The sequence below is a fragment of the Dermochelys coriacea genome, chromosome 3 (genome assembly GCF_009764565.3).
Source record: "Dermochelys coriacea isolate rDerCor1 chromosome 3, rDerCor1.pri.v4, whole genome shotgun sequence".
In the NCBI taxonomy this organism is placed as follows: Eukaryota; Metazoa; Chordata; order Testudines; family Dermochelyidae; genus Dermochelys; species Dermochelys coriacea.
Window position 1 is genome coordinate 137,642,035 of NC_050070.1, and position 14,964 is coordinate 137,656,998.

The 14,964-nt window shown below is 40.2% G+C and overlaps 1 protein-coding gene across 2 annotated transcripts in view; it reads left to right on the forward strand.

Annotated features, from left to right (window-relative positions):
- RYR2 (ryanodine receptor 2) overlaps positions 1-14,964 on the forward strand; it is a 735,866-nt gene that overhangs the window by 579,807 nt on the left and 141,095 nt on the right. For both annotated transcript variants that reach the window (XM_043511417.1, XM_038395332.2), the window contains 3 exons: positions 4,487-4,579; positions 7,617-7,787; positions 9,772-9,831. In XM_043511417.1, coding sequence (XP_043367352.1) covers positions 4,487-4,579; positions 7,617-7,787; positions 9,772-9,831 — 324 coding nt within the window. The remainder of the gene's footprint in view (positions 1-4,486; positions 4,580-7,616; positions 7,788-9,771; positions 9,832-14,964) is intronic.

The following is a 14,964-nucleotide window of genomic DNA, read 5'->3' on the forward strand; positions in this document are numbered from 1 at the left end:
AGATACAACCGCATTTGCTCCAATCCCTCCAACAGAGATAAACACCTACAGGATCTCTGTCAAGCGTTCTTAAAACTACAATACCCACCTGGTGAAGTGAAGAAACAGATTGACAGAGCCAGAAGGGTACCCAGAAGTCACCTACTACAAGATAAGCCCAACAAAGAAAGTAACAGAACGCCACTAGCTGTTACCTACCGCCCCCAACTAAAACCTCTCCAGCGCATCATGAAGGATTTACAACCTATCCTGAAGGACAATCTCTCACTCTCACAGACCTTTGGAGACAGGCCAGTACTCACTTACAGATAGCCCCTCAACCTGAAGCAAATACTCACCAGCAACCACACAACAAAAAAATCAACCCAGGAACCAAGCCCTGCCACAAACCCCAGTGCCAACTCTGTCCACATATCTGTTCAAGGGACACCATCGTAGGATCTAACCACATCAGCCACACCATCAGGTGCTCATTCACTTGCACATCTACCAATGTAATATATGCTATCATGTGCCAGCAGTGCCCCTTTGCCATGTACATTGACCAAACCGGACAGTCTCTACATAAAAGAATAAATAGACACAAATCTGACATCAGGAATTGTAACATTCAAAAACCAGTAGGAGAACACTTCAATCTCCTGGCAATTCTAAAATAAAAAAAACTTCAAAAACAGACTCCACCGTGAAACTGCAGAACTGGAATTAATTTGCAAACTGGACACCATCAAATTAGGCCTGAATAAAGACTGGGAGTGGTTGGGTCAGTACAAAACCTAAACCTAATTTTCCCCCATACTAATTTCCCCCTACTGTTACTCACACCTTCTTGTCAAATGTTTGAAATGGGCCACTCTCATTATCACTACAAAAGTGATTTTTCCTCCCTTGTTATCTTACTGTTAATTGAATTGTCTTGTTAGACTGACCTCCCACTTGGTAAGGCGACTCCCATCTTTTCATGTGCTGTGTATTTATACCTGCTGTTGTATTTTCCACTACATGCATCTGATGAAGTGGGTTCTAGCCCACAAAAGCTTATGCCCAAATAAATTTGTTAGTCTCTAAGGTGCCACAAGGGCTCCTCATTATTTTTGCTGTTACACACTAACACGGCTACCACTCTGAAACCTGTCACATTTCAGGGTTGTGCCATAATCACTCGGCTATCTTTCTTGCTCTGTTTTTCCAAAGGGTCTTGGTGTTGTCCTTGGTGTTGTCTTGGTTTTGTAGAACAAAAGCAAATGTTGAAATCTGAAACATTTTCACAAAATACTCCTGTTTTCCAGCCAGCCCTAGTAATGACATTTTATATTTAGATCTATCTACAATATTCCTATCTATATAGTTCAAATATGTCATATAATTAGAGCTTAGAGAATAAAGAGAACAGTTTTGTGAATACTCTCACAAACTTTAAAATGAATTTGCTTTGGCAGTGCTTGCATCCATTTTTGTGCTCACTTCCTTTGAATGTTTGAGTGATCAAGTTTCACACTCATGAACGGTCACAGAGTGAATTTGGAAGCTTACATACTCTAGCATTCACACTATTAGTGGTCTGTGCTATATGAGATTGCCTCCCTGTTGTACAAAATAGTATCCAATGTTCCAAATATCCCTCACTAGAGCAATAGCACAGATTTAATTAAATAAGTTATATAAAGATCTGATGGCAACCTTCACAGATTGGACCATGTGTGCACATGCATTTATTTAGTGACATTAAATTATTTTAGTGACATTTAGTCAGTAAACACAATGACTTTGTGTGAATCTCACAAGACAAAATTTAATTTAATTTCAGCACTCGGGTTATATATTTTACAGTAATCAGACTTTTTTAAGCAGGATGTCTGGAGCCAAACTTAGTGTTGGCAAGAGTAGAAAGTGTTTAGTTTTCTAAAACTCCTTAATCCTGTTTATATGCTGCCTCTCTATCAACTGATACCTCTACAGGAGATTAAAAGACAACGTGGCTTCCTTAAACCTTCTTCCAAATTATAAAAATTACACTAGTTCAGCCAGAGGACAGAAGTAAAACCATGTGGTTTATATCAGGGGTTCTCAACCTTTTTCTCTCTCAGGCTCCCCTCAACATGCTATAAAAACTCCAGGGCCCAGTGGGAGTGGGAGGGCCTCGGGGCAGGGGCCTTGGGCATAGGTGTAGTTTGATTTCTGTTTTGGGAGGACAGGGGCCAGCAAGGCTCAAGTCCATTCTGCATGGCTGGGTTCAGGGAGGGAGCGCCACCTCCACCCCCTGACTCACGTCATCAGGCCACCCAGCCTGTCTGGGTTGCAGGGAGACGCAACCAAAAATTGTAACTCCAAGGTGGGAGGGCTCAGCTCAGAAAGTTTGAGAACAGCTTAGGGTGCAGGGATGGGGTAACTAGGAGCTGTGTGCAGGCATGGGGGTAGCACACAGTACAGAGAGTGGGTACCTAGGAGTTGTGTGCACATGGGGTGCAAGTGGGCTAAGTTTTCTGTAAGCTGTGCGGCCACACAGCAGCCTATTTAGCTCCATGCAGGCACGTAGGGAACCCACACGGGGACCTGCTGGGGGAGGGGCGCCCCTGCCCTGGCCCCAACTCACCCTGTGGCCCGGAGCAGCCCGAACCCAGTCGTGGCTGAGTCAGCGTGGCCCAGGCCGGCCCCAGGCACAGCTGGAGAAGCCCGGTCCCAGGCACGGCACGGGTGGCCTCCCCCAGCCCAGACCTGGTGGGGCCAGGGGAGGGGTGCCTATCCTGCAGCCCCAGCAGGCACCTCTCCCCCATAAGCCAGATGCTGCTGTGGGGAGAGAGCACCAGGGGAAGTCCTCTCTCTCCGCAATAGCCCTGGAGCACCCTCCTGCACCCCAAATCCCTCATCCCCAGCCCCACACCAGAGCCTGCACCCCCAGCCAGAGCCCTCATACCCCTGCACCCCAACTTTCTGCCCCAGCCCTAAGCCTCCTCCCACAAGAACCCCTAGGCCCCACCCCCACCACATGAATTTTGTTATGTGCACCAGTTTGAAGGTGATGTATCACACATCACCTTCATTTTGGTGCAATAACAAAATTAATTCTGCACATGGGTGGAAAAAATTAGAGGGAACACTGGCTGTGGGTTCAGGGAGGGGATAGCTAGGTGCTGTTTGCGGGCAGAGGGGTAGTTCAGGGGGCAGGGAGTAGAGTAGCTAGGGGCTGTGTGCAAGGAGGGCTCCCCTGCGGTCCCTGTTCCCGGAAGGGTCTGTCAGCCTCGGAGCCGGGTCTCCCCATCTGGGTGGCTCTTATCGCCTGCCTCTGCAGGAGCAAAGGGGGCTGGGAGCTGAGGAGCAGCTTCAACCCAGGGCACCAGGAGGAGAGAAGGGAATGCTGCCGCTCCCTGCTCCACGGCACCAGCCAGAGCAGCAGCTGTCCTGCACTGCCCGGCTCCGGCTTCCCGCCTCCGAGCTGGCCAGGGAGCAAGGAGACGAGATGGCGCAGGGGAGGTGTGGAGCTGCCATCGGGACTGCCATGCTCTTGCGCTGCAGTTGGAGGGAGGGGGGCGCAATGCCCTCCATGTCTCCAACTCTGCCCATGGGCTCAGGGTTTCTTCCCCACAAGGAGCACCAGGGCTTGGGGATTCAGCCCCGTGCCTCCCGGCTTCAGCCCTGTCGGGGCGCCGGGTATCAGGCTCTGGGTTTCAGCTGCGGGGCCCTGCCACCCCCTTGAAAGGGCTCCTGGACCCCTTTGAGAATTGCTGGTTTATGTGATTCATCACAACTAACAGCTGGAATTTCAAATATCCACAATGGGCTGTTGTTCATAATGAAAAGTCCATTTAAAAAAACAACTGAAAAACAGAATTTGTCAGTTCAAGAAGCTGGTAATGGCAGTCTTATTGCGTATGTGAAAAGTGAAAAGTTTAAGTTCAATGAGTCAGGTTACTGGAAATATTGTTTGCTCAGATGTAAATGTTAATATCACGTTGGAAATTTATATTCCCTTAGGTGTTAGAGAAAAAAATATTGAAATTAAAGCTCACTTCAGATATAAAAATGCTCACTTCATTTATACAAATTAATTATATTGCACAATTATATTCTTTTATACAACAATAGTTTCTGAAGAGCTTTCTAAGCACTGTGGCTAAAATTTCAATCATATCTTTTGATATCATTCGCTCCTAATAATTCTTTGCCTTCCTTCTCTTTTCCCTAATAGATTTTCAAAGCTGCACCAGACCCTTCCGAGAATAAAAATACATCTCTTTCATTTAAATCAGGGGATATCTGTTTGTAGATCTACTTTATGTTCAGAGTGGATAAAAATCTGAGATTTGTGCAATATAAATAATGCCAGAATTTAGCATATTTTTGAGAATCCATTAAAAACATAGAGACTGCAACTTTGTGGAATCTACAGAGTTCCAGTGAATCCATATTTATTATTTAAGACTTGTATGGTCAGATTTCTCACATGTAGTAAGTGCTTTTAACTGAAGTCTCCTGTGTAACATTTCAGAATTTCAAAAGGGAAGAGCAGAATTTTGTGGTACAGAATGAAATCAACAACATGTCTTTCCTTATTACTGACACCAAATCCAAGATGTCTAAGGTACAATGAGCTGCAAAGTTTAAATATTGTTATCCCATCTTGCTTTCTCTCCTCTTAGTGTTTTAGCTTTGTAGGTTGTAATGACAAGTCTCCGCATTTATAATCCCTTAAATTCAATGTTCCTGTGAAATTTCAGGGTCCGGCCATTTATGATGGTCCCTCCGGTAGTGGTGAAAATTCACTGTGCTGCTACGACTTGCTTTGGCTAGGGTGGGTAGAAATATCAGGTGTGCTTAAAGGCCATGTGATTATTATATCACTGGCTGCACATATCACAGTAGTCAATCTGTCTTCTTTACTGGTGTTGGACCTGATCCTTAATTGTTTTGCACTCCAACGTCCTAGTCCACAGGAGCTTTGGGTAGGCTAACAATGCGGGATCCGGCCTCTGGTGCATGATGGGATGCAATTGTGCCTACTACAGTGGGCAAAGTGTGTGTGTATGTCTTCCATTTCTAGAGTTATTCCCCACTATAATTACAGGGAATATCTGTAGTTACCAGGATGAAGGTAAGAGAGAGCAGGCATTTCACCTGGCTACAGCTTGGAGCAGCCAGACTCGGTGGGGGGAGGGGAGAGAGGAAGATTTAGAAAGATGGTATAATGCCTCTTACCTTCCCCAACTCTTGAGTTCTGTGCTGAGCAGAACTCAGCGAGACATAATCCCTCATTCTTAAAGGAATAAGCAAATCACTAACTAGGAGGATCAGGAATATCAACTCATGGTGCAGGAGATAGAGATTTTTCCAGGGCCAGTCCAAGGCTGTGGAATGAACTTCCACAAACTTCCCAGCTTTCTGGTCCAAGCGCAAGGTTTACTACGTTGATATGGTCCTCAATAACAAACATGTATGGCACAGTAGACAATTTTTTTTTAAATTAACACCCCTCTCCATCCTATAAAACCTCACATAATTTTCTCCTGGGAGAAAAACTCTGGGGAAGACAGAACGTCACATATGACAACTGCTAGTCACATCACTTAATGCACTTCTGCAAGGTGCTGAGATACAAAGGTGAGGAGGGCTGCATCAGAACCTGAACAGAGAATCAAAACAATTTTTTTAACTTAACTTTTCCTTTAACTTTCCCTTTCCTTCCTGTAGATTGAAATTATCCTTTCGTGGGATTCTAGCATATTTTGTTCAAGCATCTAATATTTGCCAGTGTCAGAAACAGGACATCAGAGTAGATGGACCGCTAGTCTAATCCAATATGGCAATTTGTATGGTCCTGTGTTCTTATGCCTCTTAGTGATGCTCCTTCATCTTCTCTCCTCACTCAATCAGATAAAATGTCCAAATACCCTGTCTTCTCTGGGGAAATGCTGACAGTGTACCCTTGTGCATCTACTGGCTTGGGTCAGTCAGATCTCCTTGGACACACAGTCAATATATTTTAAAGCCAGTTCCTGTTTCCAGGATATTTTACATACTTTGTCCTCTTTTCTCCCATTCTCAGTATGTGTTAATGCTCCTTCATTAGTAAGGCAGAAATGTTAGACTGTTATTGTCTAATTGTTAAGCATAACTGTACAGTTTTATCATGTATTCTATAGTTTTTGTTTTGTTACAGAAAAATGTAGTGTATGTGAACAAGTTTTCCCAGAAATTGTGTCAAATTCTGATCTCAGTTGCACCCATGCCACCCCATTGACTACATTGGGGTCAAACATGTAAATGTGAATGGGTTCTCTCGGTTACAGCACAGTTAAATTGCTATGGAAGTGTCAGAAGTTTCTAAATGTACCAGTATACTCTGAGTACATGAAACTGGATGCACAGCTTTTCATCTGTCAACCCTGATTCAGACAAGGCATTATTATGATGAAACTGTATTTTATTCTCCATTTCCTTTTTAGTCACTTAAATAAGTGTCACTTCAAAGGGTTCTTTTTGCAAAAGCTGCATATCAACTAATAAACATTGAATTTAAATAATCAGTTTGGATTTTTCACATATATATGTCAAACATTTCATACAATAGCTTATTTTTCACCATTAGCTTATTTTTTCATGTATCCCTTTATGTGTGTTTGTCTTCAAACAGGAGAAAACTATTGAATGTCATCTTTTGAAATGCACATGATTCTTTGAAATTCCAGACAGCTAAACAATCCTGTTTCTATGACCTACTAATTGCACGTGTCCTTGCTGTTTCCTACATGGCAAAATCTCATCAAACAAAAGCCAATGACAACTCCACTTTTTGATGTATAATTAAAATAATACTTGGCATTTACATAACACTTTACATAGTCAAAGCATGAAATGAATGTTAATGAATTAATTTTGAAAACACCCCCGTGGTGAGGAAGGCCACATTCCTGGTCTCCTTTACACTGATGTAAACTGAAGTAAGTCCTTTTAGACAGTGTGTAAACTGGTGGCAGAACTGGCACGGGAATGTCTGATTCTCAATACTGTGTTCAGTCCAGAAGACAATGCTGTGTTTTATAAAGAAATCTTCTTATGATTTTTAGTGTTCAGTTCAGAAAATTGCTGCAGATACTTTAATTTTTCCATGGTTCCATCCAACACTTTTTTCCATGGTTCCAGCCAACACTTTTGTTTATTGTCACCACTTTTTCGGCCAGAACTCAGTGGTTCCTATGGTAAACTATGGTGATTCCCCTACAAAAGGTGGTGGTATTTAAACAAACAGCAACAAAAACAGAGAAGGCAGGACTCAGAGACTGGAACTTGGAAATGATACGTTTGCGAAAAGGAAAGACATAAAAGGACTATTGACAAGTATGTCTCTTGAAGAACAGCGTCCAGTCAGATATAGGAAGGGAAATATGTGTGTGGGATCAAGTCAAAAGACAGTTGTTCTAGAAAATATTCATGTTTATGAAGTATTTGAGTGAAACACAAGGCAGTGTGGCATAGGAAGCAATATCTTTGGATGAGAATGGATCTGGATAGATGGTAATGAAATTGTCAGAACTAGGAAACAGTAGAAAAATGTAAATTAAAATGTCATTGCAGTCATAAATATTTAATAATAATAATAAAATATTTGTTATATGCTCTAGGCAGCTGTTTCTGATCAGGAGAGAAAGAAAATGAAGCGAAAAGGGGACCGGTATTCTGTGCAGACATCTCTCATTGTAGCAGCACTGAAGAGATTACTACCTATTGGTCTAAATATTTGTGCACCCAGAGACCAAGAGTTAATTGCACTGGCCAAAAACAGATTCAGCATGGTAGGTCCTCTTCATGTGTTTTTTTTTTCTTCTAGATCTGGAGCAGTGACATTACACTGTTCCTCTAACAGAGTCCTGTGAGATTTCTCTGCTTTTCCTTGCTTTAATCCTCTATATCTTCAGGGCCTGACCCCAATGCCCATTGAGTCTTTTGATTGACCACAGTGGGGTTTGGATCAGGCCCTAGTGATCATGCTTAAAAGGATTAGATGGGACTCAATTTAGAGGACTATCAAAACATTCCAGAATTGATCAGTAAGAAATGTGAGACATTCTCAAACTCTTTTCTTGGGGCTGAGTGTTCTGTCTTTGCAACCCTGCAGACAAGAGAGTAAGAAATTATGACTAAAATCAAAGCATTAAAACCTGGTTTTTATTGTTTAAATGTTGATTTGTGGACATAATTCTAAGGATTCCCAGTGATAACTGAGTAGTGTACAGTACACTCTTATGTAAAAAAACTACCATGGATGACCACCATGATGGTTCATTTACACCTCTTAATTTTATTTTGATTTGCTGAAAAAAATTTTTTTTGGATATGTTGCTTTGTGAAGTGTATTTTTTTTCTGTCTAGGCCTTGGAATGGGTAAAGATTAAACTACTTTTATTGGTTAAATTATAACAAAGTTATTTCTCTTGTTTGATTTTTTTTTTATGAAAAATTGCCAATAATAGATATTAACAAACTTTGGTTAGTTAGAAATACAGATAGAAACTATAAATATACTAACATAACAGATTCCCAAATACATTACTACTTTCATCACTCCCAATTGGTTACATAATTTTGTATTGGCCTAGAGGTTTCACTGTCATACAGATGGTACTTCTAGGAATGATTCCACAGTCAAGTAGCTTTGTTTGACAGTATGATCACAATTCAGTGAAGCTGCAATGCTTTTATGTCATAGAAGCATATATGACCTTCAGACAGCTATACTGTTTAAAAATGACAGGTTTTTGATGAGGGGAAGGGAACTCAAGTCTGAGAAGACCATCCTTCTCTGTTTAGTGGTGAGTGGGCAACAAAGAATTCCATATGGTACCATTCATTACACTAATTTGGGTAAAGGTTTCCAAACTGTATTTATGATGATGATTTTAATGCAAATGATTGTGCAATGGGTTGAATGACTATCGGTAGCTATAAATACAGCTGCAGATATAAATGATGGAATCTAGACCTACTCCCGGAGAGCTAGAATGGGGTTAGCCATGCCCAGATACCTAAGATGTAGGCCCCGGGAGCCTTTAGTTGCACTTGGTGCAGGGTCCAGACACAAGTCTGGTCTTTCCACACTTAGTGTGTAAGAATTAAGAGGAGAGGGGACCAATGTGGACAGTGGTGCTAGACACCCCAAAGAGAGTAGGCACAAGGAGGGTCCAATGACTCTCCTTCCTCCATACTGACAAAAACAGCTGGGTCTGTGCAGATGTAAAGAAAGCATACACCAGTGAAAGGGTGTATGTATGGGCCACCTTATGCTCTTGCTTTCCAAATACTTGCAGTCATTGTACCAGTTTCCAGCACACTATGTTCAGGAGCTGCAGCTGGTATGCATCTCTTTTTAAATCATTTACCTGCATTAGAGAAGGATAAAAGTCATAATCTTGCCCAATGTTTGAACAAGACACCATCAAAATAATACTTTGCATTTATACAGTGCTTTTCCTCTGAGGATATCAAAGTACTTGATATGAATAATACTAACCCTCACCACATGCCCGTTGGATTGGCAGATATTGTTTCCCCAGTGTACAGTTTGTTAAACTGAGGTACATAGCGGCTGTCAGCTGCCTAGGTCAGCACAGTTGAGTTGGGAATAGAATCCTGAAGTTCTGAGGCCTATCTTAATCCCTAGAGAGAGCTCCTTAACATGGTATGCATAGCCTAGAACATCCCTGTTTAACACAAGTAATTGCTTTATTTAAGTGAATGTTCTGTATGATGTATGTGATACAATGTATTTTTCCTTCACAGAAAGACACTGAAGATGAAGTTAGGGATATTATCCATAGTAATCTTCATCTGCAGGGCAAGGTAACTTAAATGCAATATTTAAGTACGCTCTTTTTCTTTTTTCATAAAACTAACAGAAACCCTTCAGTTGTTCAAGACCAGCCAATGTGTATTTAGAATACCCTTTCTCTAGGCCGTCAAGTGTCTCAGCTTTATCTGATGTTGCCTACACGTTACTCCTAATTTATGCACCCAGAAATCCAGCTAGTTTTCTCAGAGAGTATTTGTAAATGTTCTACCAGAAATTCAGATTAGTTGGTAGCTGCTACATTTATATTAACAGTATGTATCTGATATATAATAATGCATGGCCCTTTAGGGTGAATCTCTTATTTCATCACACTGACACCTTAAATCACTGGCTTTCTACCCTTTTTGATTTGCGGACCCCTAAAACATTTTGAATGAGGGTGCGTACCCCTTTGTAAATGTTAGACATAATCTGCACACCCCCAGGACCCCACTGCCTTAAATGATGCAGTGTAGAGCAATGTGATATGCTCAGAATGGATAGCAATGTGACATTGAGATTGAAAATGCTCTTCTATTTGTAATCTGCCATCCGGTACCTGGGTCAGAATCTGCAGAATGCTGAGGCCTCTTTATGACATTTTGGGTTATAAAGAAAGCAGAACCAGCCCTTTTGGAGTACTCCCAGTATAAGGGATTTCCTCGGTTGGTAAAGTGTTGCCACAATGACACTACACTGCCCCTGCTTTGCAGCCCTGGAATAGAGGGTGTGATAGAAAAAGGGAAGTGTGGCTAGAGCTCATTGGCCCAGGACAAGCTACAAACTGATACAAAATACGGTAGACTTGAGATGCTCTAATTTTTTCCAGGGCTGGAAGCTCAAATTTAATTTAAACTCACTTTTGCCTCCCTTCCCAAAGAACAGCAGATTTGGCCCAATGAGTTGAAGTGTTTGGTTTTTTAACATTAACTCAGGCACAAAGAAAGAATAAGTGTTTTCCACATTTGTGAAATGATTGCAATGAATTTTCAAAAGAATGTGTGACTTATTAGCCAGAATCTCATTTTCAAAGTAATTTAGGCTCCTAAGAAAAAAGTCAGGAGCCCAGGGATTTGGGAGCCTATGTCTCATTTTTAAAACAGCTTTGCGTTTAGGAGCCTAAGTCCCATTGAAAGTCAATGGGATTTAGGCATTTATGTACCAAAATAATGTAAGAAGCTTGTCTTATTGAAAGTTGTGATAAATAAAGTGAGGGATAGCTCCCTTTGATGGACACCCAGCCAGCCAGCTAGCTGTAAAATCCCTCTTGGTAGCTGTTCTTTACTTGCTTTACCTGTAACAGGTTAAAAAGTCCCCCAGGTAAAGAAAAAAGGTGGGCACCTGACAAAAAGAGCCAGTGGGAAGGCTAGAACTTTTTAAAATGGGAAAGAAACTTTCCCTTTGACTGCTGTTCTCTCTGCTGTTCTCTGGGTTCACAGAGCAGCAATGCTAAAAGCAGAAATGCTGTGTAAGGTTTGAACCAGGTATGAAAAAGTATCTTCCATACCTAGAAGAAATCATTTGGATAGGGAATGTTTAGACGCTATCAGGTTTATTTCTTATTTTGGCTTGTGGATATTCTCTGTGCTAACCCCTGATGCTTTTGTTTGCTTGTAACCTTTAAGCTGTACCCCCAAGAAAGCTAGTTTGGGTGCTTAATTTTTGGAATTGCTCTTTTAAAATCCAGAAAAAAGCCTAAGTTCCAGATGTATTTTTTTTCTTTTTGTTTTTAATAAAATTTACCTTTTTTAAGAACAGGATGGGATTTTTGGTGTCCTAAGAGGTTTGTGCATATTATTTGATTAGCTGGTAGCCATAGCTAATTTCCTTTGTTTTCTTTTTCAGCTCTTCCCTCGGGGGGGTGTGAAAGGGCTTGAGGGTACCCCACAGGGAGGAATTCCCAAGTGCTCCTTACTGGGTTCAAAGGGTTTTTTTTTTTTGCATATGGGCGGTGGTAGTGTTTATCAAGCCAAGGTCAGAGAGAAGCTGTAACCCTGGGAGTGTAATACAAGCCTGCAGTGGCAAGTATTAATTTTTAGAATCCTTGTGGACCCCACCTTCTGCACTTGGAGTGACAGTGGGGATTCAGCCTTGACAAAAGCCTGTGGGACTTAAGAGCCTAAATAGGTATGTCACTTTTGAAAATGGGAGCTAGGCTCCTAAATCACTTAAGTGAGTTTGAAATTACCGTAGATCTTCTTGATAATATTTCTTATATTGTACTGTGTTGTTTGTATAGCACTGAAGTGTAATGATATAAGATTTATGGATGGTGGGAATACTGGGAATCTCACGAGACTAAGGTGTATATCTTAGTATGGTTTAAAAACGCACCAAATTTTAAGGTCCAATATCTTGTTGACTCTGTAGGACTAGACACTGAAAGCTTATACCATTTGAGACAGGAGATTCCTAGTTTCCCCAGAGGTAGTAGTACCATCTTCTAAGCCAGAAAGTGCCTAAGATAATGGCCCTTTTAGATATGGAAAAGCTATTTAACTTTGAAGAGCAAAGAGGAATATGCAATCTAAGAGGGCAATGAAAAAGGGAGTTGTGGAGATCCTTGGTAAAACTCATGCAAAATCGCTGTTAAATAAACGACCCGGCAGATTTCAAATTGGTGTGTTTATTGCATAATTTCATGCATAAAGTTGAGTAGTGTTTTTTTCCCTAATGAGAAGAGGTATTTCTATCCTGACATTTTCAATCCATTCTATGATTTTCCCAGTTCTGAGTGCTGTTCATTTCATGCTGATTTCTAACTCTGAGTCTACCATTTCCAGTAGTTTTTGTGTGTTCAATTTCCAGTTCATTTCTCCTAGGTTTTATTCTGATTGCCCCCATTAAGATGTTTGCATTCATTTTTGGCTTAAGTTAATGACACTTACTAATACCTTGATCTCAGCCTATGCTTTCACTCAGGAAACTTCCTTTTCTTAGCGTAAAGTCTGCTGCTGTTTAGCATACTGTGTCCTATGTTGGAAACCCATCGAAAGAAAATGATTTCTTGATTTCTCCTATTAATGAAATCCAAGCTGGTCTTGGTGATAAAGGCTAGAGTAACCACAGTGAATCTAAAGTAAAAGAATGGATTTTCCATTGAAAAACTCTCCAGGGATGTGCTTTTCTTTTCCTATTTGCAAAATGGTTTTGAGGATGAGGAGGAAAGTTTGGATTAGAACGACAGTGTTTGCTCACCATAATGAATAAAGTTTATTATAAATCAATATGCATCTCTCTTCACTAGACAGTAGAAACTATATTTTCAAACTGTTCCTTTAAACTGCATATAAAAAATACGTAGTTACAATTGTAACTTCATATTAAATACAAGACCCTAATTTTCAAAACTTGTTCTTCTTAAACACTTTTGTGCCTCATAGCCTTAAAGAACTTTCTTTCTGAAACCAATAAACACTGTCAAATTTTTAAAGGAGATTTTAGTTTAAAATGTATGATTCCTTTGCATTAATTAACACTTTAAAATATTATATTTGAATGACTTGCCCTGATATTAATTACACTAAAGCATATTTACAATTTTCAAAATGAGCAGAACTGTCTTTGTAGGTAATTTCATGTTTCTCTGAGTTTATTAACCTTCAGTTGTGCTAAGGCTTCAGGTATCCCTGACACCTACCTTTAAATAATCATGTTTCTGTTGTAATAGAGAATGGCAGATTACTTGTTTTTCTCATGAAATTGCCTGTTTTTCTTTCTCAACCTAGATCCACATGTGAGAAACATAAGCCTAGTGATTCAGGACCTCTTATGTTAGGACTTATTTCTATTTTTGTGAAGCTGCTTTTCTCAACTGACTCTCATTCCTTGTGGGAAGGCTAGTTTTCTTGCTTGCAGAAAGTTCCTCCACAACAGCAGCATTATTTTCTTAATAAATGTTTTATAGTGTTGCCCAATTGGTATCACTTACACTTCTCACTTGATACCATGTTCTGTGCAATAATTCTCCTAATGCTTAAATGTAATTTTCTGTTTGTTTAATTTCACTTTGTTAGTTTGCATTGGTTGAGAACCTTCTTTGATAAATTGTCTCTTTTGTTTTATATGTTGCATTGTCCATATCATTTGTCTTCCCCTGTCCTCACTGTTTCTGCCTTCTCTTTCCTTGCATGCCTGCATGATATTACTCAGTATCAAGTCTTTATTTCAAGAAACTGCTGACAAGACTCATAATCATTTTGACATGGATAAAGATCCAGTCACCAAAGTCTTACTCCAAACATGCTAACTCAATCCTTGAAATATCAACCATTTGTGTCCATAGAAAACTACCTAAACAAAAGAGCTTGCTAGAAAGCAGCAAGCCCTCAATTCAAAAGACCACTCTGCCTGCGATTAATAAGTCCTTGGTGGACTATGCAATCATGATGATCCAATAATATGCTCACGCAAAGACTGTGGTGGATGTGACAGTTGTTAAGAAATGCAAAAACCTAAAGGTAGATTCTAGGATATATTACTGAGCAAACCTATAAGTTTATAATAATTTGAGCACACTTATAGTGCTTTTCATCCATACATCATAAAAGTGTTGTAAAGGTGACCAAGCATTATTATCCCCATTTTAGGCATAGACAAATAAAGTGACTTGTCCAAAGTGACACACAGTTGATGGCAGAGCCAGGAATAGAACCCAGGTTCATAACGCTCAGTAAAATCTGTTATCAGATGTACCAGGCTGCCTTGCTATCACCAATGTCACTTACATAAAAATTAGTGATAGCTGTTTGTGAAGTGTTTCAAGCATCAATGTTTATTAGCACAAATACAGGGGTGACAAAAGAACTAAAGTGAAAGATTGCTAATTTTGGTGTAAAATTGCAAATCATTGAAATGCAGAAAACTACTTATTTCCTTTAAAATTACATCTAAAATAGAAACAAATAGTGAAAAGAACACGTTTGCTTTATACATCAGGCTACATTTATTAATCTTTTAAATTTTGCTACTGTCATGTTAGAAATTTGCCATTAACGATAAAAGGTAAAATTTAAGAAAACAATCAAAAGCAAGTCAAAAATCTTTCATCTTGTTCATTGCAAATGTGCAAAGACTATAAATAAGTTCATAATGAAAAAGCAGAATAGTTGGAAGTGCTAAGCAATGCCAAATGCAGCAGCATA